Source organism: Cygnus olor, chromosome 7 (genome assembly GCF_009769625.2).
Source record: "Cygnus olor isolate bCygOlo1 chromosome 7, bCygOlo1.pri.v2, whole genome shotgun sequence".
NCBI lineage: Eukaryota > Metazoa > Chordata > Aves > Anseriformes > Anatidae > Cygnus > Cygnus olor.
The window spans coordinates 211,661-236,517 of record NC_049175.1 but is presented as its reverse complement, the minus strand read 5'-3'; the positions used below and the strand labels follow the sequence as shown (position 1 = coordinate 236,517).

Below are 24,857 nucleotides of genomic sequence, written 5' to 3'. Positions count from 1 at the left end.
GCTGCTTTAAATGTCGGCATGGAAGGCCTTTCTGTTCAAAGCTGTTGATTATGTAAGACTAAAAGGTATTTTCTACTGTAAATATTGATGTCTGCATCAAAAGGCGCAACTCTTTGTGGTCTCTGTTTTAGAAAACTTCAATTCTGGTTTTAGATGCTGATACAGTAGCTGTCACATACGCTGCCTGGACAGTCAGATATAGATAATAGTTCTGATTCAAAGTACTGTTGTGTACTTCCTACATCTCCCTTCGTTTCTACCCATTAATTTTTAGTGCTTCTGTTGTTTTGGTTTGGTTTGTGTTCTCTTCCTTAAATTCTGTAAACCCAGTGCTGCCTCTTACCTGGTGAGAGAAACAGACATAATCAAAACAGGATGAAAAAACTACCTTTGATGTTCCTGAGCAGTGATTTCTCTCTCTGAAATTGGTACTGAAACATTTTCTTTGATCACAAACGGGTGGTAAAATTTAAGTAAATATTTAAATTCATTGTGGGAGAATTTATTGTGCTATGAATTCTGTGTGCAGAAATGAAAAAGAGACAGCATGTCTTACCATATGGCAAAATAGAGAGTGCAAGGTTTAAATTAAGATCATTTGAAGTTCACAGGTGATGTACTATAACAGCTGTCTTGTTCCTTATAAGTGACTGTGAAGGTGAGAGACAGACTTGAAATGAGTTAGCCAGGAAGGTTTTTGATTGTTCTGAAGGGATTTTCCATTGCAAAAGAACAGCAAAGAGGAGACTCTTAAGGCATGAAAGAGATAAGTAATTTCCTTTTGGAGGGGAATCTATATCAACGCATCTATTGAAATGAAGAGACAGGATGATATTTACAGTGGTATCTTCAGAAGAGGATGTTGTGGTAAGTAAGGAGCAGGATAGCACATCCAAAGTGAGAAATACAGCTATGCAGACAAAAGATAGGTATTGAGTATATACTCTTCCTTGTAGTGAAATGGCCAAGACAGACGTGATCTGGTTTGAGTTCATGAAGTGCAGTGGGATAAATGATTTGAAGCTCGTTTTTGGATCATTTCCTCAAGTATTGCCAGGTGATTGCTGGCATTCTTTGGTAGCTGAGGGCAGAAAGAAGAGGATTTGGGAAATGATCGTCTATGTAAGTTTTTGCTATTCTGGTGTTTAACCTAACAGCAGGATATGGTAAGGAGATAGCAAAAGTCCGACAGGTTCTGCCATTTGACTGAAAGTCAAGTGAACTCTGAGGTGGAGTTGCTTGGGCTAGTAGAGATAGTAGCTGAAGTCTTAATCGACGTGAGAGCACTGAAAAAGGAGGGGAAAAAAAAGCCATGTGAAAGAGGAGAGTATGAACATTTATTTATCTAGCTGGTACAGAAAGGTGAACTGTGAAACAAGATGCTTCTGGATTAGCAGTACCAGTACAAAAGGGCAAAGCACTTCCGTAAGACTGGAAGGTGGCAGAATCTCTGGAATATCTATTAAAAGCACACATTGGGTCAGAGAGTGTTGAGTTTTGTTGATGAAATTCTTACTGCACATTTCAGCAAGACAGCAAAAGTACGTCATTATAAACTTCTAAGTGACAGGTAGAGTGGTAGAATTCACAAATCGCATGCCAGCAGCCATATGCCTACTTTTAAATTATGCAGCCTTTGAAAAAAATGCTGCTCTCTCTTCTTGCTCACAAGCATCTTTGAGGACTTTGGTTTGTTTCCTTTCTGAAGTTCCTACCAATGCCATCTTCAGCCACAAGGTGTTACAACGCTAAGTTTTCAGCAAAGCCCTTGCATTGTGCTAAATCCTGAAGGTGTTTTGCACATTTTAAACAACTTAAATCTGGCTGCGTGTGGAACTGTAATAGCTCACAAAACTCAGTGTACAATGAAAAATTTTGAAGAAATGCATCAACAATCATCTGGACAAGTACTTCTGAATGTGGGCAGTAATGAGTACTTGACAAAGAAAAAAAATGAATGCCAACAGGCTTTAATCCAAACCAAAATTATAATGTTTTCTACCTGCTTTCTGTTCTTTATGGGAAATACCAGTGTTCTACCCAAGTCTATTCTATAACCCTCAGAATATTTACAGATACTTACTGTAAAACTATACAAGGGAAAAAAATGTGCAGAAATCTGCTTGTAAGAAGTCACAGAACTGTCTTACTCCTGGTTCCTGTATGTTTATTAGCATCTCACAGTTTTGTTTCTCTCTGAGTGATGTCAAGTTTCCACTGTAATTAAATTGTGTAAAATGTTGATACTTGTACATAAGTATTTGATAATTTTCCCTGATAATCAGTGTTACCAATCGAAATATTATAAAGGTGTGTAATAAAGAGTGTCACTTAACTCGATTTGAAATTGGGGATGTAGCCCTCCCTCCAGCAAGCAAAGAAAACAACTACAGAACAATGAAACCTCCACTAATACCAGAAATGTTGCTTGTCTCACAAGCATGCAACTGAAAACGTGGGGATACTAAGTAACAAAGGGATGTGCCAGGGATAGCCCCAGATGATTGCATTCATCTTCGTAAACTCCTTAAGCAAAGCAGTACATGAAAAACAAAAAATCCCAAAAGGCTGTTGAAAAGTACTTACTTGTCCTCTGCTGCCCTCTGGATAAGTGGTTCTCACTGTTCTCGTTTTCTCCTGAAAATGTCAACACTGCCTGGCACACGCAGTATGTGTAAACTTGTATGTGACAAATGGGATGATGTGTGTAATACGCGCCTATTACTGCAGGCATCACCAGGAGTGTTTTGTGTCCTGCTGCAGCAGGATCAGCCCTTCCCATCCTTGCTCATCTCTTCCCATGCCCCGCTGTTCTTGTCTGCTCTGGAAGCCTCTAACTGTTGTCCTGCCAGGGTAATGTCAGCTTAGCCTCCAGCTCTTTGACGCCCTGTTTCTCTTGAATCTTGCCTTAGGCTTTGCTAAGATGAGGGAGAAGATATGGCTGGATCCAGTGGGAAGCCAAGAATTTGGATCTCTATACCATGCGCGAATGTCCCATTAGGGTCTGGGGAGAGGTAACTAGCCTTGCATGCTGTCAGGTGGAACTGCCGGAGATGCTGGCCAGAGCGAGCAAGGATGGAGTAGGATGCATTTGCTTTTCTCCAAAGCATGCTGGCATGTTCTGATTCCAGCCTAGCTTGTGAAGGGGTCAGGACCTGGGGAAAATAGTCTACTTGCCACTCCTCCTCTCTGTTTGCCTTCACAGGATACCTTCTGTGTTGGTCAGAGGGGGTTCGTGCTCCTTCCGCGATTGGAATGATTGCTCTGAAGGAGACACTCTTCCCGTTGACTTCAGAGGAAGACAGTCTTCACCAGGCTAAATTTAGCCTTTGAATAACACTAAAGAAGTTATTTTTTTGTGCTTGCTTGGCTTGCTGCAGCTATTTCTAGGGATTTTGATGTCATGCACAGTATTTACTGTAAATGCTCAGCTAGCCCCATAAATATTATTTGTGATTTTAATTTACTTTATAAAATGAGGGATCACAGGACAGTGATATTTGTTATTGGATATCAAATCCCATTTTAGTTTTGTGCCACATTGAAGACATCTACTGCATAAATTCTTGAAGTAATTTTAAAACTTGCTAAGCTACCTGGCTGTTTGTGGCTACAAAGTGAGCCTTGAAATCATTCCAGACATTCGTTTGTTGGCCATTTTGAAGGAACATTGCATCTACAGCTGTAAAATACAAGGAAGAGCTGCAGAGACTGTACTGGAATCCCACACACTGTTCCTTGAGATGTCGTGGTATTATTCAAGGTTGTTTGTTTAGTACACTAGCTGTCCTTACCGCTGTGTGGTTTGCCTGCTGTAACACTAGAACAGCTTTTTAATTTATTATTAATGTTGAAATCTACTGTGTTCTGTTTTGTTTTCCTTTTTCTAGAACATTACTTTGCTGCGGTGTTTGTTCATTACAGCTGGAAGGGGGCAGGAAGGGGGAAATCCGTCCACTGTGCTGAGCATGCTACAGAGTTTGTTCTCCTTCCAGGGATTGTGCTGGGAGCTCTATAGTGCCAGGATATAGGACAGAGTGTTTTTTGTAGTTTGCAAGAAAGAATGCTCTATTGATTGATAAATTCCAACAGGGCTGTTCTTTTTGTAATTCTGTCATGCAACAAAAACAGGAAGAATATGAATTTTCTGCTTAGAAACGATTGTTTTCAGAGGTGAAAACTGAGAATAATAGGATATTAGAATGCTTAAAGAATTGGAATTGCAGTAATTCATGGGTCTGATTAGGCACCTATTTTGAAGGATTTGTTTTGAAAAGTTCATGACATGGTTGAGACAATAATAAGTTGGCTGCAAAAATCTTGTGCTCTTCTTTTGTGCTTTTTTAGTATATCTTGGGCTACAACACTATCAGAAATATAGGAAATACTTCCAGTAATGATTGCTTATTTTTATCTTAAGCAGTTTTTTTAAATCTTCATCAATTGTCACCTAGTTATTGTGAATACTCTGTGACTTGGGTGGCTTTTCCTGGCATCCTCTTAAACAAAACTTGATGAAAGTATATTTTTTATTTGATCTTATTAGTAACCAGGGGATGCATGACTTTGCAGTCCATACTGGGGGGTGGTATGTTAATATTTAGGGCATGGTGTGAGTAAAAATGTAGAATAGACATGGTGTGAGTAAAAATGTAGAATAGACATGGTGTGAGTAAAAATGTAGAATAAACTGTAAAAGAAAGGAATAAAAGGAGGTCTAGGTTGATGATAGACTTGGAGGTTTAGAAAGTGATCCAGAGACAAATAGGCTCAGAATTATTTGCGCTCTTGAAGGCAAATATAAGGAAACAATGAGGAAGAAGTCTGAGCTAGTGAAAATAAGGTAGGTGGAAGTTGATGTGGTTGGATGGGAGAAGAGTGGGTTTAGCAGCCAGAATTTCTATTGAAACAGGTTGCTGTACTGAGCAGGAGGAGAGTGATGCTCTACATGTGAGGTTAGGTATTGTAGACAAAAAAAAATTTAAAACAAAGAACTTTCAATTGAGTTAGAGCAAGAATAATATTGATATGTTGAGCAATGAGATAAGGATTGGCCATGTTAATATTTGTTAATATTTGTAACTTTTGCTAAAACATAGAAACTTACCATAGGCAATACTAAAGCATTTGGAGAGAATGTGTTTTTTTCTTTGAAACAAATGCATGCTGCTAGATCTGGAATGCTGTCCACATCCAGAAGTAACTTCTGCTCAATGCTGGAAGAGAATAATTGATTCTCAGAAGGCTGCCAAGGACAGGACTCAAATTTACAGTGCATGGACACTGATCTGATTCAGTAGCTGTTGCCTCTTGTCTTCAGTCATCAATTTATTTTTACACCAGGCTGCTTCTGCGTGCTGGATTAAAAAGTCACTTGTACATGTGCATCAAGTGGAGGTTTTGTTCCATTAGTCTGGTCAGATACATAGTGCAGATGTCAGTGTACCCCCAAACTGAATACTTTTTTTCATAGGGATACAGTGGATTGCAAGCACTGTTAGAGATGATTTGGTGCAGATCTCTTAGAATGGGGGGAGGTGGCAGGATTCACAGGTATTTCAGCTTCACAACTTTAAAAATAAGTCTGAAACTTCAATCCCATGGATTATCTTGAAGACTAATTACTGTCTTGTTTTCTAACCAAATGAAGCACAACTCGTTTTATGATCTCGCATGTGAATTTCAAGCAGTCATAAACAGAAAGGCAAGTTTTAATTTCAGCCTTTCCATAATATTGTGTTCCTTATCTCAAGCCATAAGTTGTTCTCCTTTGAAGCTTTAGAAAGTTGGCATTGATCCTCCCCATACTTCCCAAAGTGGAGGAGGTGATTCTGGGAGAACACTGACTTTGCAAGCCCTTGTTCAGACAGGTTCCAGCAGCCCGAAGCTGTAGTAAAAAGGACAAGAAGCTTCCAGTTAGAAACCAGAAAAAAAGCCTTTTGAATGGCAATAAATCAAGTGAGGCCCTAGAATAGATTGCCTGGAATGGTTAAGGAATTTCCAGATTTGGATGCATCTGACAGCAAGCTGGCCTAAGATCAGCTATGTGAAGAATATAGTTGATCTTGACTTAGTACTTGGGCATGGACCAGATGCAACTAGATGGGCTTCAGCAATTTATTTCTGTAAGGAACAGTTGTGCTTCCCAATTCTGCTGTCTGCGCTGTCCTTTCCAGACCTTTGCAGATCTGTAGGGAAGGAAATATGGAGAGACACAGGCATCTTTTTTTTTTCTTTTCTTTATAGAGATGTCAGGAACGCAATGTTACTAGAATGCAAACTTCTTGGCTGACAAATCCCTTTCTCATGCTCTTCTGTATTGGCTTGTCTCATGCCAAGAACAGATCATCAGTATAAAAATCAACGAACTGCTGTTAATTCAATATTACGAATTGTTCATGTTCTATTTAAGCCAGTATATCTTTCTCTTTCAGTTCTGATGACTTGATTTGTTTTAATGAAAACTAGTAAAAATAGGAAAAACTTATGAATAAGCTAAGGCTTTTAGTGGTGTTTCTTCATATTGTGGCTGCAAAGGATACTCTCAGCTGTATTGGAATGTAGCCATTGCAAGAGAACTTCAGTGCAGTGAATATGCTAGTGGGGTTTTCGCTATCAGGCAAAGAAGTTTTTGAAAGAGAATTAAGTTTGAATGTTATATATATGAAGCTATCATTAAGTTCCAGAAGCACTTAAAGAAGAGGTGTCATCCAAACTCCTGTAGGAGAACCAGCAGTGCTTTCCTGGTCTGCACCCAGACTGTATATGGAGCAAATATAAGTGGTTAACAGTGTAACTCGAGGGCAAGATCTGAAGTTAAGGAGAGAGATCCAACTTAATTAACTTAAAATGATGAAACATCAGGAAATGCCACACCTGTCCATCTAAGGCTGAGAGACAAGACTGACCTGTTCTGAAGAAAAGGGGAGCGAAGAGCCTATCTTGAGAAATGAAAAGAAAGGGAAACAACTCCCCTGTCTCCCTCTGTACCTCTCCAAGCAGAAAACAAACAAGAAAAAAAAACACAAACCCACCAAACCTTGTGCTCAAAGTGAGTTTGACTCCATTGCAGGTGCATTTAGGGCTTCCTACAAGCTGCTGTGCTGTGTTTCAAAGTGTTTTAAACTGCTGTGCAGTGGTAAAGTAAGATTTGATCTTTATTAGAATAAAATGCTCAATTACTCACTGTTTTAAAAAATATTTTAGTCCTCAAAATTTAAAGAAGACTATACCATTGTGTTCTATGTCATTACAAATCATGAAAGACGTTCTTCTATATCGTATTGTGAACTTCTGCTGCTTGGTTTTACATATTAAAATTCTTTACAGCATTCTTTGTTACTGAATTATTTCTGTTCTCTGGTGGTGGTAACAGATTTCACAATTTTCTACTATTGTATTTAGTGAAAGTCTTTGTTTTTATAATCTTTATTTTTAATCGTGAAGGCTGCAATTTTGCAGTGAAAAAAAAACACAAAGTAAAACTGCAGGATCTTGTGGAATAACTCTAAAACAGTTGCTTATAAGCATCAGGATCACATTCTCTTTACTGAATCTCTGTGTTAACTACAGGGTACGTTGCAGGTAAAAGTAGAGTATGCATTATTTTCTCAAAGATGATTTTAGTCTGCTTGCTTGTTGATTTCTGCTTTTCCCTTGTTAGAAGCCTGGGCTGATTCTCCCCCTGCCAAGTGTTCAGAGCTATTTCAGAGCTCTCATTGGAGCAAATGGTTACTGTCCATCAGCTCCCAGCAGTTAGGTTGCGTGCCAGCCGCTAGACAAGTGCATCAGTTTCCAGTTCTATGAAGTGAGACTGATGATAACCAGAATGAATGTGTTTCTAAAGCAGAGTCATGAATATTTTCAAGTGCTTTTAAATTGCTTAATGAAAAGTGTTCCAGTAGGATGGAACTATTTTTCACTGTTTTTGAGGTCCACTGAAATGAGAAAATTCCTTAAGGAAAGGTGAAACTTGCTCTTATCAGTGTGACAGAAATTGGAGTCAGGATTGTTACAGACAGAGACTTTGTCATTCTTCCCATTTTTGTATATGTATGTATATATGAAAGGTAGCTGAGGAAAGGAATTGTCTGTAACTCATGAAGTGTGAGACTTCATTGCCTCATAGCCTTCTCTTCATTACCATTTTCCATTTCATTTTCCACTAATAAATGCAGTATTAGAAGAGCAACAGTCTTCAGCACAATGGTCCCTCACCTATGAATAAGCACCATAAGCACTGCCAAAATAAAATTAAAAAAAATAAGAAGCAGTAAAGAGAGATGTGGGTTTTATCTTTGTCAGTGCTATAAATTCTGTGATTTCTACAGCCAGAGATGGAGCAGACACCGAGGTTGGTTTGTTTGGGCTGTGCAATGACTGACGTGTTCTGCACTTTTTCAGCTTCTTCAAAGCAGATGAGGTGGCAGAGCTTGGCAAACCTTCTCACAGTTTACTATTCACTTTCTGATAAGAAACAAATACAAATAGTTAGTTAAAGGAGAAAAAGGTTGAGGTTGTTTATTTCCAATGAATGTTAGTTCTCAGTATGTTGGGGAGAAGCTTTCAGTAATTTAGGGAAATCCCACAGGAATGAACATCGCTACAGATTCTTGTGATCGATTTGAGAGAAAAATAAATCCTCCAACTGGTTTGAGGCTAACTTTCTCATTTTTGTTTGATTTGTTTAGAAGGCAGAAAAGCCAAGTAGTGTATAATTGAAGATTATTTTTCTTTTTACTGGAGTAAGAGCAGTCTTTTTCTGCAGTCTTCAGGGAAGTACTGAGGGAAATTTTATAGGGAAATAGATGCAGAATTTTGATACTGACTCTGAAAATATTTGCTTGTCATATGAAATGAGGTAGAAGGAATAGTGTGTTGTAAGGGTAAGAATTGTCTGAAAATAAGGGCTAGAATTTTTTTACTTAAACTGAGGATCTTGCATACAGAATCTTTCTGTTCTTTTAGGAGGGTGAAACAAAAATGAAATAACTGTTCAGAAGATCTCTTGGAGATTACATGTGCACACAATAAAAGTGGGATTTTAGTCAGTTGGGAATATGTGCTGGACTTTGTGTATGACCTGCATTTCAGCTGCTAATCCATCTCTATTAAACCACTTGTCCTTGCAAGTGATTACCCAGATGAGCTGCGAGTTACAGGTATGAAAATGCAGGTGTATGGCAGCAAGAGAACAGCTGGCCACACACTGGAGCTGCTATTCAGGTCGTGCCTTTTCTCCTCCTGTGTGCTGACCCAGGCATCATCTGATTCTTACTCACTTGGGTAAGAATTTACTGGAAAGTAAATTCCTGCAGGATTACAAGCAACATATTGTGGGTGGGCTGAGAAGTTTGGAAAAAGTTGACTGAGAGGAAAATAGAAGTTATGTATAAGAAAGCCATTGGTGTGGAATGAAAGAATCAAGAGGAAGAAATAAGAATAAAAAGTGTGGATGTTTTGATGTCTGTTGTATTTGCTTTGGGAGAAGGTCCAAGGGTGATGAACATAGAGGAAAATTTGCCCCTAGGCTCCCAACCCATAGTTCTTTGCATATGTGCCCTTCGAAATGAAAGGAAGGGAAACACCACAAAGATAGATATGGTTTCCAAGGAGAAACTCCTAGTATTGTCTCTTGTAGTCCCTGTACAATACAAACATGTGTTGCTTAATCAAAGTGAGTTAAAGATTTCTTGTTTCTTTTCAAATAACTTATTGGTCATGTGTTTGAAAAATACAGTGACAACTATTTCTTGGTTTTCTTATTAGGGTATCTTCAACCAGTTTCAATGTAGCAGTGAGAAGGTACTGCCTTCTGATGCCCTGCGCACTGCTCTTGCGAAGACGTTTCAGGATGAGCAACGGTTCCAGCTGGGCATCATGGATGATGCTGCTGAATGTTTTGTGAGTACGGTTGAAAGATGGTCTGAAGGCGTTGATGCTAACCCGCACTACGCAGTCAGTCCACTCCCCATCCCAATTCCAACAGACCTAGTGTATGCGGCGTGGAAAAGACAGATCACCAAGCTTGAAGTGTTTCAGTGGGGAAACAAACTATGTTTTAAGAATTATCGCTAATGATTTTGTAATAGAAATAAGAGTGTTATAATCTTTATATTTAAACTTTTGCGTATGTACTGCTTGCTGTCTCAAGCATATATTTTTGATAAGAATGGTGTGTGGTTTTTTGTTGTTGTTTTCAGTCTCTTCAGTGCTTTGCAAAACTCTCATATGGGGAATGATGCGAAAACCTCACAAATAGTGTTCTTGCTCAAAGAAAACAATCCAGTTTTCTCATGTGTAAACGCTTAAGGGAGTGATCCAGGATGTTAGTTTTAAGGATCACCTCAAAAGGATGAAAGGATATTTTGTTTACTGGTTATCCTGAAATCATGTTTTCACAAACTCTAACTAATGGAAAGTGTTAAAAACAAACAAACAAAAAAAAAAAAACAGACAATGTAACACAATTGCTTGTCTGTTGCTTGGTTTGTAAACCTTCTGACAATATTTTTTTAAGCTGGTTATCTCACTGTTGTACTTAGGACTTTTATGCCAATCTTATGTCTTTCAGTTTACCCTCCTGCATTTTTTTAATACTGAAACTTTCTTCTCAACTCTTGTGTTCAGATTTTATTCTTACCCACGCTTCCTCTTTCTTCCTTTAGTCTCCTAAATTTCTGTAACTTAAGTAGGAGGTATTTTTGTCATGCTGACCTATTGACTGCCCTCCTTCTCTGAAATGGTGTTTGTGGGGTGCCCCAAGTGTGTTTGTATCCTCCCAGTTTGTTAACAAAGATTCTTAATCAAATTGATTCTTAACCAAATCAATTCTTAATCCATGTACAAGCATGCTAGATTTACTACTGCAACATTTAACTCCTCTCAGGCAAAGCACCATTCAGAGTGGTTCACCTTTCTATATATTACATCTTTCATTTCCTGTACCTACCCAATTTGACAGTAGCACTGGAGGAAATTATAGAAATGATAAATTCATATAGCTGTTGTAGGTCTTCTCCTCGCCCTCTAAATGGGCTTATGATAACCCAAGCTATCCTGTGTTTGTAGAATACCATGACAGAGAATGTTTATTTAGAAAAACAGTATAGTTTAATAGGCCTATTTAAAATGGAAATAGATCATACCAATGCAGCCTCGAAGCGAAATAAGGGAGGTGAGCCTATACAGGAGCCCCTGTCAACACAGCGATGTCAAATCTTTGTGTGTAGCCCAGCACATTAACAGAGGTCTGTACATAGTAGAACATGGGAACTTCAGATTCAGTTCCTTTCTTGAGAAATCTAAATAGTCCATCTATTTCTATAGGAAGAGTCCCCACAAGCATGTTAGGTTAACCATACTGGTACAAAGACACTTAAGAGTGGTAAGAGTTCCATTTTGAGGTTAAACTTCAAGGCAGAGAATTCCATAGATTTTCACTTGGTTAACGTTTTCAGCCCTAAAGGCAGAGATTTAATTTAAATGGCAGAGGAAGAGCTTATGTATTGAAGTTCAAAGGAAACAGTACTGGGTCAGAGCTATTTTGCCTACCAATTAATTTTGACGTGGTTATTGAAGGCCAATCAACCATCCAGGCAACTTATGCCAGTGGTGGAAACTGCTGCTGGAGGAGGTGGCAGCAGCCTGCTGTCACCAGCAGATAAATGTTGGCAACAACAGGAGGAGCGGAGGTCTTAAGACAAGAACTCTTGGGAGCTTTAAAACAGATGGAATTATCTAGAAAATGTTCAAAGCTTTTGTTTCGTGTAGAAATTAGTCTCTCTCTTCATTTATTAGTTGCCCTCCACTTTTACAGAATGTGGATTTACCGTATTTCAAACCCCTTGTGGAATATGGAAATTGGCTAGAGTTATTTGGTGTTGATGGGAAGTTAGTTGTAACCAACTGATTTTAAAACTGCAGAGCTGCTGTACCTGTTATATTTGGTCAAATCAATTGATTTTGAGAATTGGACAGAATAATCAATGACAGAATCCTCAGAGGTACCTGTAAATAAAATAAATGGTTAACTGATAGAGCATTTAAAATCAGATGTGGTAGCCGTTTTCTCTTATAGCAAAGAAATGCCAACTCCCTTGTTTTCTAAGCAGGTTTCAAAAATTTGCAGTAGTCTTCTGTCTCTGTAAATGGTACTTAAGCATGTCAGATGCAATGAATAATGTCCTTTGTGATTTATATTCTACTTTTGTCTACATTTGAAATGATTTAATGCTTTTTCACTTCCCTCTTGGACTAGGAAAACCTGCTAATGCGAATTCACTTCCACATTGCGGATGAGACAAAGGAAGATATTTGCACTGCACCACATTGTGTTTCCCATCAGAAGTTTGCAATGACCTTGTTTGAACAGGTGAGGTGATGATGCGTGTTGTATACAAATCATAAATTCTCAGTTTCACATTTTTCAATCCAAAGATATGGATTGCCATGGTTTAAAAAAAAATAAATACAAGTGGGAGCATTTCTGTGAAAATGCATGTTTAATCTTGTCAATATACTACATTTTCATTCTCTTTAGTGTGTTTGTACCAGCTGTGGTGCCACCTCCGACCCATTACCTTTCATCCAGATGGTACATTATATCTCCACAACCTCACTTTGGTGAGTTGAGATTTTTTTACATGGAAAATAGCTTCTTATTTATACTGGCATTGTGATTTGATCTTTACCTTCAACACTAAATGTCAGGAATGTGGTTTGTTCGAAGTTGGGGGATATTTTATAACCATGATAAAGAGCATGAGGGCTTAGTGGAGCAGAAGATATCAACTTAGGCATGGATCAGTGTCTTCTTGTTTATGATTCTGAATCTGACAACTCTAGTGCCAAGGACTCATGTATGTTTTAAAAGACCTAAGTATGTGAACAGGTGGGTTATGATAAGTGGGGGAAAAAAGCTGGAGAGGACCTTCAGATGCTTAGTCTATCTTCCCATTCAAACCAGGGATAATCTCAAAGCCAAATCAGGCTGTTCAGGGTTTTGTGCAACTGAGTTTTGGAAATGTTCAAGGACAAATTCCATGGTCTCTCCAGACTACCTGTGCCAGAATTTAACCATTCTGTGAAACTTTTTCACTACTTTTCCCTTATCAACAGAGACAGTCTTTTTATGATAGGAGATAATCAACTTGATCACATGTGGTTTGTCATTGGTAAATCCATGCTGACCGGTTTGACTCACCTTGTTTGTCTTATGCCTGGAGATGATTTCTGAGGGCATTTGGTCCATCTTTTCCCCAGGTAGTAGAGCAAGATTGACCAGCCTTATTTAGTTTCTCGACTCCTCTTTCTAATTAATGTTGAAGATGGATATAACACTTGCTTTTTACTAGTTGTTGGCCCTCGTGACCTTTCATTAAAGGAGCTTCTGCCCTAGCTCTGTTAGAGTTCTGTTGAATGAATGCTAGAGGAGATAAGTTGATTTTTCTCTTCCTTTAGTAAGCTGCTCTTCAGTTAAAATCTGCCTAAACCTGATAGAGGCAGGATTCTGTTGTTCGTTTCCATCTCTAAATTTTGATTGGGATGAAAAACTGTGTGTGTTGGCCACCTTGAGAGAGCGAGCCTGAAAAGCTTGTCTTAAACTGCTAGTTGCTCTTCTCATTCAGATCTCTGTTAAAGGCTACTGCTAGCAGTGTATTAGGAGTAATGTAAAGCTAGATATCTGTCCTGGTTTCAGTTAGGACAGAGTTAATTTTCCTCCTAGTAGCTGGCAGGGTGCTATGTTTTGGATTAGAATGAGAAGAGCGCTGATAACATGCTGATGTTTTAATTGTTGTAGAGCGGTGCTTACACCAAGCCAAGGACTTTTTAGCCTCTCTCTGTCCTGCTAGCGAGCAGGCTAGGGATGCAGCAGGAACTGGGAGGGGACAGACCCAGGACAGCTGACCCAAACTGGCCAAAGGGGTATTCCATACCATCTGACGTCATGCTGAACAATATATAGGGGTGGCTAGCCGGGGTGGAGGGGGGGGCCGGCTGCTCGGGGATAGGCTGGGCATCGGTCAACGGGTGGTGAGCAATTGCATTGTGCATCACTTATTTCGTACACATTATTACTATTGATACTATTATTATTATTATTATTGTTGTTATTCTTTTCCCTGTCTTAATAAACTGTCTTTATCTCAACTCACAGACTTCACTTTCCAGTTTCTCTCCCCCATCCCGGAGAGGGAGGGGGGAGGGTGAGCGAACAGCTGTGTGGTGTTTGACTGCCAGCCGGGCTAAACCACAACAGTTTCATTCTCCCTTGTGGTTGCTACTGGCCATTCCACTGTGCTGTGGTTCTTTAAGTTACAGGCAGAGACTGTGTATTAGAATATTATTTATTAGAATTGCATGAAAATAATGATGTAAATGTTATTCAGTGTTTTATTTATATATATATATATATATATATATATATATATATATATATATAAAAATCTCAATAACTCGAGTTGGATATTATTTTAAAAATACCAAGAAAAAATGCTATGCTTATCTACATCTTAAACTATGTTAAGTTTTAACGTCCTTTAACTGTTAGTCTTTTTATGTATTTAACTTTCTTTTAAATTGGATAGTGAAATCAATTGAATACTGTGCTATTTTGCTATAACTGTCTAGTTATCTCAGTAGGGATGTGCTTTACTGTGCTAACATCACTGTTATGGTAGCCAAAGGGAAGCATTTTGAAACAAATGCTTCATTTTGAAATTAAGTATTTCTCAAAATGGTAAAGCTTGTTTTTAAGGTGTAAGTTTTAAGCCAAATTAGAAACCTTTTCTATTTTTTTACTTGTTCTATTTCTTCCGTATTACTATAGCAGGTGACGTAATCCACAGTTAATAACGGTGGTTTTTGTACTACATTAAATATAAAAAGCGTTGTGTATTTTAAGGTTCTTAACTTCTTACATAATTTAAAGGCAACATTCTTGCTTAATGTGCTTTTTTTGTTTGTTTTTATATTTTTGTTAACCTTTTGTTTCCCGTCCTTTTTCTATACTGAAGCAATCAAGCTATTTGTATGCTGGAGAGACGAGAGAAACCCACTCCAGATATGTTCGGAGAGCTTCTGCAGAATGCCAGCACTATGGGAGACCTGAGAAACTGTCCGGTTAGTATGCTTAATTTTCTTATGAGGACAACAGACCGGACAGAAGAGAGTTAATAGATTACACTGACATACCTTTTAATTCATGAGCATTTTCAAGATTTAGTTCATTGTAGTGATTGGGCTTGATTTTGGTACCTCTCAGTTACTCAACGAAGGAAAGAAAAAACTGCTGATGCTGAGTGTTTTCTTGACTAGAGGTAAGTGCTAAGAATAGGCAAGGATATAGTGCCTGGATGGAGAATAAAGATAAATGTTTTTATTGAGCTAGAATCCACACAAAAAGGTGGTGAGAAGGAATAAATTGGAAATGTTTACATTGCCCACAGGGAATGTGCACACAATCTACTCCTGTTCAAGTCTGTGTGGCTGCTAGAGGTACCTATCATATGTTTCCATTCAATCTCACTGAAAATTGGTGAGGACTCCAACACTAACATGAAGCAGCAATTGTCTGCTTTTATTTTATGAAGAAAGTTCTGGCATCTTATCTAAAGAAACAGAAATGACAAAGAATTTGGAGGCTGTATCTTTATATAGGAGATGTCTCTATGTTGACAGTAGTTTAGATTATCTAGCTTTTTAGTAGTGTTCCCAAAATCCATCCAGGTACTCTGGTGTTATTTTTTTCTGTGAAAGTAGTGTGTACCATCTGTAATAAGAGCATGGGAAAGGAAGTACTTATTTCTTGTAGAGTCATCTCAGTAATACATGCTATGACACAAATATTACTACTCTTGCACCAGTTGTTGTAATTACATGTACAAGATCCATTGTTTTGCCTGGATAAGATTCCATTCAACTTCATCACTGCTATTCAGCTGGAATAAATTATACTGTTGACCACACTGTTGTTCTTGCATCGTATAGCCAAAATGTTGGTCAGAGGCGAAGAGAAAAGAACAGCCACTTCTCACTGCCAGAGGATATTCCAACAGCAAAGGCTTGTAGGCTACGCAGCGTATTTGTAAGAGCTATGTGAAAGGCAAGAATCATCACAGAAAACTTGAGGGTGTACTGTTTTGGAATTCTGGCTGACATACTGTTCAGAGTATGGAGAAACTGACCAGAAAGCGTAGGTTATAGTCATTATGAGTGATGATTGGAATTTAACTGACATATAACCTCTTAGAATATGCCTAATTGATAGTCATAGGTTACTGTTCTTAAAATGTTCCATTCTGCTATGCAGTAAAAGTCTGACAAAGTTTGGCTGACCTAAGTCCTTATATCAGTTGGGTTGAGAAAAATACAATTAGTTTCATGTAAGCATGAAGACATTCTTGTTTTTAAATCATAAGGGCTTGGTTTCTAAAACAGGAGTTTGATATCTTGTTCTACCTTTTAATTTAGGTATATTCAGATCTAGAGCATTAGGTAGTTATGCAAAAACAGTGATCATCAAACTTTTTTTTACATATTGATTAATAGGTAGGGCAGGAAACAGCTGCATAATTGCTGCTTTGTGTAATGCTACTGTTTGACATCTCATGAGCCTGAAGTGAAGCAATACCAGGCTCTACCAGGAATAGCTTGTGTGCCTATTCCCTGGGGGTGGTATAAGCATTTCCATTTTATGCCTGCCTGCCTCCCCCTTAGCCTTCTGTAGCTTGTAACTTTGAAACATTCACTTTTAGTCTCTATCTAAATGTTAAATTATTTTTTGGCTATTGGCAAGTCGTGGTTTACTTATGATTTAAAAAACAAAACACATAGATATTGTTTTATTGTTTAAGAGATTCAAAAGTCTAGCTATTTAATAACTAAAACAAGGAAAATTTACTGGAAGAACTTTCTTTGTCAAGGTGAGCTGCTTTGTATCTGAAATAATCAGCTGGGTAAAATTGCTTGTCGGCCCTTTCTGCCTCCTTTCTTTGTTTGGGAAATCTTACTGAGGCTTAGCTAAGTCTGGACTAATAAAGCTTCACTTGCATGACTTATTGGGATTACATATTAATCCTGTCTTACAAAAATTGCTTATGTTAACTAGTTGAAGCAAAGGTGATGACAATTTGAGAGTAAAAGAGATGGTTTGTTGTTTTTTTTTGTTGTTGGTTGGTTTTGGTGAGATAATCCACAGGAGTGCTTGTACTTTGTGTGTGTGAATATGTCATAATAAAATATGTCATAATAAAATGTGTGTGAATATAGTCATCTTAATATTAAAGCCTGATATATACATGTAAACATCAGTCTTCTACCCATAAAACAAATGAACAAAAAAAAAACCCACACAAAACAAACCAAAAAACCTCTAGCCTACTTTTTCATCATTGACTTGTCACTAAACTGGAGCTTTTTCCTTTTATTTTCTTCGTTTTTTTCTGGATGTTTTTTCTGGAATCTTTTTCTAGAGGTGCATATATGACCTGCTATGGGGGGAAAGTGAGTTCTAAGAGATTTTTTCATAGTTGTCCTCAAAAATAAAAAGATGATGCGATCTTTGCTAAAATTACTGTGATAATTTCTTAATTCAGTAGGTGAACTTTTTTCATGATGCTTTAAAGATGCTGACAGTTCCAACAGATAATGGATAGGAAGAATCACTGAAAAATGTTAGCTTTAAAAGCAGATTTGTTAGCTTTAAAAGCAAGCTTCTCTTTGAAGATTATAACTAATGTTATAAGAAATAATGAGAATAAAAAAATATTATTTATAATAAATAATTATTATAACATTATAATAAATAGAGAATGTTTATTTTCAATGTTTGTTTTGTTTTAAATCCTCAGAGTAATTGTGGGGAAAAGATACGTATTCGTCGTGTGCTGATGAACTCTCCACAGATCATCACCATTGGCTTGGTTTGGGACTCGGACCACTCTGATCTGGCTGAGGATGTTATTCACAGCCTGGGCACTTGCCTTAAGTTGGGAGATGTGAGTTTTTTGTAATTTGACAGTACCTAAAAGCATGCAACCTTTCTAATGATAGTCTGTAGTGCTGGGTTGAGAAAAATAAGTCACCACCTCTACCTTTTCAGCCTGTGAATAGAGGGCATACCCAAAGATCTGGTCTGATTCTGAATTCTTCACAAAAACTGTGAAAGTACTAGTGTAATCATGTGTTTTCAGCTATATGAAATGACTGTATAAGGTGCTTGAAAATAAGAGAAAATTACTTCAGAAAACAGTTTGTCTGAATTAAAAGGAATACGTAGAAGTGCAAGGGAATTTTAGATTGGGGTTTGTGCTGGTTTCTATTAAAATACATTTGTACACTTTCCAGTTCAAAGAACAGAAGTTTATTACTTCTGAAGATAAAATACAGTTTCTGGTTGTTGTTTAAATCCTCTTTTCATTTACACCTGTAGTTGTAACAAGTAGACGTTACTTATAACTGAGCAACTTAAAACTGAGCAGTCTCTGAGAAATGGTGGCCTGCATTGTGTGACTGACTGATAAGTTAAATTAACTTGTGTATGGGATACGGAGGTTTGTATATCAGAGGATGCATTTATTCTATATCAGTTTGTTTTAGAGCTGAGTAATTCATATACTCAGTCTTGGCTGTGCCATATTCTAGCACTGAGGTATTACATTAAAATACTGAAGAAGAAAAATAATCTAGTGCATAGTGAACTAAAATCAGATCAAGTTAATGGAAGTGTGGTTAAGAATGCATGGTACCTGCATAGTAAAGCAGTAACACACTAAAAAATGAATCCAGTGCATTTTTAAATAAAACATGGTCAATTAAATTCAGAAAATGTTGCGTGTGCCAAATTTTTCTGACCTACTGTTGTCTTCATTTCATCTTCTTAGCTTAAATTAAAATAAATGCCAGTTGTTTACTGTCAGAACTGCATTACTTCTACAAAGTGATGAGGAATGAGTAACAGTTTTTAAATAGTATTTCATATAATCAACAAGCATAACAGAGTATATGGAGAATTTTTTTCAGTGCAAAGTAGTTTTGCTTGTATTCATTTTTAGAGTAGAACCACACTTCAAATTCTGAGAAGGTGTTACATATTACTGTTGTAAATATCTTTAAAGCATGGCCACAGTCTCCAAGACGGACTTGATTCTTGGGCATTTGGTGAGTTAACAACAGCCTGTACCTGGTCTGCGTCTCTGGGTTTGCTTAAACATTTGTCAATTACCTTAGTCTTTGACCTGTTTTCTTAATCTCAGCTAAAACAACTGCTGCCTCTCTTGTAGTACTTTGAGGCCTTCAGACTCAAAGCAGTATATAAAATGCTGGGTATTTTATTGATTTCTGCTTTCATTTTTTTTTATTTCCCTTCTTGAAGCTCTTCTTCAGAGTAACTGATGACAGAGCAAAACACTCAGAGCTGTATTTGGTGGGAATGATTTGTTACTATGGAAAGCATTATTCTACCTTCTTCTTCCAAACGAAAATCCGCAAATGGATGTACTTTGATGATGCTCATGTCAAGGAGGTAAGAAAGTAACGCTCAACAAATTTCTAAGAGATTTTTTTTCTAACTACTTATATACAAATCCATACTGTTTTTCAAAGATTTTGAGAAATTGTGTTTTCCTACTCAAGTTCCGTAGCTCCGTACCTTTTTGTGAGCAAAGTAAAGCATTCACAGGAAAGCGTACCAGAAATCTCAGAAGTCCTATTCTTAGTTGTTGGCTGCCAATCTTGCTTTCACGTTGTTGTTTGAATCCCTATTGTTTGTTTGTGCACACAGCTGACGTGCTTCTCTTTTCCTTACTGATGAGTGGTGTTGCTATTTAGCCTGCTTTTGGAGTTGCTTGTTGAAGTATCTAGATGCCAGACTTCCCTGATGGTTGCTTCCAACAACCAATTTTCCACTTGTTTGTTCCTTTTTTTTAATTCTCACCAAGCATGATGAGTTCCTTGACATTACAGATACCAGTGCTGGAATCTTGGCACACTGTTCCTATATCCCATTAGTTTGTTTTGCTTTATTTCCCACTACTTTCCTTTTATTCCTTCTAGTCATGGAGGCACAAACACAAGAGAGGAAAACTCTCTGCTAATTTTGCCAAGCAGAATCTCAAAGGGAAAACTAATCTTTCCATTTGTTCAGTCACATTTGTCTGCAGCAAAACTGCCAAGGATAGGTACTGCAGTGCTTTAGTTGAATAATTGTGTATGGAGTAGATTTGTTAGAGCAGATATTTAGCGTATTAAGTGAAACCCATATTAGTATATGGGGAAGATTTTTGAGATGTATATGGCTATAATAATTGTTGCCTGGCCTATCAAAATGCTTGATTTTAGTTGAGTTGGTTCCTCTGTGTTCCAAATGTGTTCTTAGCTGGTGTCATAAACGGTGCCTTTTTTTCTTAGATAAGGTGAGTCTCAGAGGAATGGAAATGCCTATTTTTAAGAGACAGTTTTGAAGTGTTTTCCAACGTGTGACCAGTGGTTAGAGCTTTCTTGATGGTTCCTGTTCAATACTGGTTATGGAAGGAATTAACGAAAGTCAGAGGAAAAAAATTGAACTCTGAAATAAGGGGGGGGGGGTAGACATTGTTACAGAAGATGATGACAATCTTTTTCTTGTGTTATTTTGTTCTTGTTGTCAAATCAGATTGGTCCAAAATGGAAAGATGTTGTGACAAAATGCATTAAGGGTCATTATCAGCCTTTGCTGCTGCTGTATGCAGATCCAAGAGGAACTCCAGTGTCAACACAAGACTTGCCCCCCCAAGTGGATTTACAGCAATATAGCAGGACTTGCTATGATAGTGAAGACTCAGGTAAGCAATCTGGACTGCAAGCTTATGCCTTATGCTGTAGTGTTGTGTGATTTTTTTGTGTTGCTCTGTGTGTGTTTTTGTTAGGGGGGTCTTTGGTTGTCAGAGCTGATCTAGAGAACTTCCAGTATTTCACCTTTGAACTTCTCTTCCAGTCCAAGCCTCTGTTGATTGTTTGGGTAGTAAACTTTTCCAAAAAATGTTGGAGAAAGAAACTAAAGAAAAAAGCAGTGAAGGATCTGTTGTGGCGTGGAAGTAGAGAGGAACAATAAATAATGATTTCAAGGGCTGGTTTCATAAATTCGTCATCAGTTTTAACAGGAAGGGAATAATAGCTGAGTTGCACAAGCTCATAGAAATGAAAGGAAGCTGCAGAATTAAACTCAGGAGTGAAGTTAGGGGTAAAGTAATCTATGAAATGTGAACTGATTTGTGGGAGACTAAAGGGAAGGGGATTGGTGAAGGCATATGCCTGTAGGTGATGATTACTTGTTAATTCTTCGTGGTCTGTTTAGCATCAAAAAAAGATTACAGCTGCAGATATACAGTACTTTCTAGCAAAGAGGCCTTCAACATATCTCTGCTTCCTGAATCCTTTGTTTTATAGGTAGTGCATTGAATCAGAAATGTGTGTCCTGCTAAGGTGCTTCAGAGCTTAGAACTTGGTCTGTTCAGCATGTTGGTAGTGGTCTGATGGGCTATTGGTTTACTGAATATCTGGGATAATTTTGGATATTAGATGTGGCCTCTAGATACATTCTGAGAAAGATGGGCAATTGCAATCTAGACAGGATGAAGAATAGAAACTGGGTGTAGGTTTATTATAATGGTTTAGCAAATGAAGATTGTTTCTATTTTTGTACATTTGGAGAAAATATCCTGTATTAGAGTTGGGTTTATAGGTTGCCAAGAACAGCAAGACGAGACTAAAACCAGAAATGCAGCATTTTTCCAGAATACTAGCCTATTTATACAACTAATTCCAGGAATATATTATGTTTTTTGTGGACAATAGTTGACCAGGAAACATAAAGTTAGCTAATCCGTAGAGAACATCTGTTATCCCCTTAGTTGTGTGTTGACAATCTACTAGTAATGAAATAAATCTCCAACTCGTCTTAAAATAAATGCAAATAAAAACAGAAGGAAGAAAACCTTCACTTCTCACTTGACAAGATGCCTTAAAATTTAGAAACCTATCTTCCTGTTCTGAAGAAAACCAGGAAGTGGGGAGAGGGCCTTTGATGCTAGATGTTGTGAGCATCTCTACAAGTATCAGGTCAATATATGCTATATATAAACTGGCCTTGTGGTTCTGCTCTTTTTTTTTCCCCAGGAAATACATAGCTAACACTATTTCTCAGTGTCTCTTCAGTATCTAATATTATTGTGTTTTGAAATGACCTCAGGAAGCTGAACATAAAAATACATACATACAAAGAAATTTAAAAATGTGCTTTCTTTCAGATTAAACTCAGAAGGTTACAATGAGTAACCTGCTCTCTCATTTCAAAAACACTTGAGTTGCTCAGGCTTACTTATGTTGTCTGCAGTGTTCAACATTGATACAAAACTTTTGAAAGAATTTGTGAGATACTGTAGGTTGATGTGCCAGAAAAAATCATACTCTATCTATTTTCCGATCAAATATGAATGGATTGGTTTTTAGTCTTGTTGATATCCAGAGTTTTCTATCCTAATATAGCTTTTTGGAATGGCCTTTTTGTCTCTCACTGAGTGTAAATACTTGAGGACTACTCAGTGTTATCAGATATCCACAGCCCACAATTCAGAAATGAACTGAAACTGCTTATTCTTAAGCTGTTAATCACAATATCATACCTGAAGTGTTGTTGATAGGTTCAGATAAATGCATCTATTCACATCAAAATGTGATACCACAAATTATGGAGGAAAGATTGTCAAAAATGCTGGTACGAAATGTGGAGTGGAGTCCAAATGGTTCCTCTTAATGTTTTTGATTTTCTGTTGAATAGAGACTTCAGTTCATAAATTGTTCTTTACTACTCAGTTCCATAGCACTGATTCCTTTTTCCTATATTCACCTTTCTTTCTGAAACTGTCATTTCCTATAACAGCCCTATTCTGTATTTCCTTAGACTTTAAGATTTTTAACCAGTCAGGAGGTGGGGAGAATTTTCTGAGTGTAAAACCTTTTACATTGCCTGAAGTAGGACATCAGCTTACAGGACTTGGTCTCACCAAAAATATGAAGCAGCCTCAGGCTGTGTGCGAAATTAACCATAATTTTCTTCTTTATTTTTCTGCTTTTCTTTAGTTTGTCCACTGACAAACAAGTATGGAATGAACATTCCGTATATTCTGGAGTGTATACAAAACATATAAAATGGCCAACAGTCTCCCTACTGTTCAAATTTTTACTTCTGTATAATGAAAGTGTTGGGAGGAGGTTGTCCTTTTCTCTTGTTTTAATGAATTTAAGAAGTATTGTACTGAAATCGAATCATGGTGGTTCATCCATTTCAGTATCCCAGTCATGCAGTGGACCAGCACCAGCTTCTTTGAAAGAAACAGGTTACTTTGCTTTAGATATAATCTCAGTATGAAGTTTTAGATAGGCTTTTGCTTCATAATAGATAAAATATGTTGTTATTATGACTTTTGTTGTTATTGTTATCTTTATTAATATTTTGTTCTTGACTAGTTTTGTTAATTTTAGCGTGGTACTAATGTGTACTTTGGTATGCCAATTGACATAGTTTAATTTTGCATAATAAATAGATCTGATAAATTTGGAGTTACCAGAGAGAAAGAAATAGAGGTTTTAAGAAGGTATGACACCCCTTTATCTTCCCAAAGGATAGGACCTTTCCCGTAAGATGCGGTGTTCTTGGATTTGAATTTGCATATTTGGTACTCTGTTCTTCCACTTAACTTACATGTAGCTGCTTCCGTTCTATTCCTGTTTTTTTTTTTTAGCCTTTCGTGACTCTTATAAAGGTCTAAAGAGATTGAAAATTGACATTACTTTCTTTACTAGGGAGAGAACCTTCCATCTCAAGCGATACCAGGACAGATTCCTCTACGGACAGCTATCCTTATAAACAGGCACACCATGAGTCTGTGGTCAGTCACTTCTCTTCCGACTCACAGGGGACGGTCATCTACAATGTGGAGAATGATGCAGATTCACAAAGCAGCAGGGATACAGGTAGCAGATACCGTTATATCTGAGTAGTCATTGTCATTAAATATGATGAATGCAGTGGAGCCCCGTGAAAAATCTTTTTATGCAACCCGTAACAGAATAATGAGCAGTGTTTAGTATCCAGCATGGTTTTGGTTTGCAATGAACTGTAGTGTTGACAAAGATCTGCATAATTTTAACTGCTGTTGACCTTTGTAGACTAGCATCTAGCCAGGTAAAAATTTACAGACACTATTTCTGTTATCCATTATCCACCTGCTCTTTCTGTCATACAAAATCCTGGAACCTCGAGTCTGTTTTGCAGTACCATTGTACAGTCTGGTAAGTGTTGTGTGTGCAGTTAGTTCATTTCAGGAGTTGAAGCTGTCTGGGAAAGGCACTTCCATCACCAGAATCTCCCATACATGGGTACTAAAGACTTCCTGTGTAAGTGGATGATGTTAGTATTTACTGCACTAAGGAGGAGCATAAGATGTTCCTGTTCTCCTGCCTGTGTTGTGGAGACAAATTAACTAAGCATTTGCAATGGGAAGGGAGTCTGTCTTTATATTCCTTCAAGCAGCTGAACAGTCGGCCCAAAGACTTAGTTGAAAAGAGGTTAGCTGGAAGTCTGAAGGCTTAGATCTGTATTATTCATGCTTAGTGACCCCAGTCAGTCTGTTTCTGCATATAGTACTAACTTCAGTTCTGAAAAAGTAGTGCATGAGTCAAAGGCAGACTTCTCAAGCATCAGAAACATGACCTACTAAATTCATTTGAAGTTATTTTATTGTGCCTTAAAAAACTTTCTAAGATGACATAACTGCTGAATCAGCAACTGTTGGTTGCAGCAGTGTCAACAGCTAACA

General features: G+C 37.6%; 1 protein-coding gene across 10 annotated transcripts in view; it reads left to right on the top strand.

Annotated features, from left to right (window-relative positions):
* The window catches only part of USP54 (ubiquitin specific peptidase 54), a 101,629-nt gene that overhangs the window by 52,925 nt on the left and 23,847 nt on the right, over positions 1-24,857 (top strand). For all 10 annotated transcript variants that reach the window (XM_040563396.1, XM_040563399.1, XM_040563400.1 and 7 more), the window contains 8 exons: positions 9,769-9,903; positions 12,260-12,373; positions 12,542-12,624; positions 15,018-15,123; positions 17,853-17,999; positions 19,376-19,525; positions 20,654-20,822; positions 23,842-24,012. In XM_040563396.1, the coding sequence (XP_040419330.1) occupies positions 9,769-9,903; positions 12,260-12,373; positions 12,542-12,624; positions 15,018-15,123; positions 17,853-17,999; positions 19,376-19,525; positions 20,654-20,822; positions 23,842-24,012 (1,075 nt within the window). The remainder of the gene's footprint in view (positions 1-9,768; positions 9,904-12,259; positions 12,374-12,541; positions 12,625-15,017; positions 15,124-17,852; positions 18,000-19,375; positions 19,526-20,653; positions 20,823-23,841; positions 24,013-24,857) is intronic.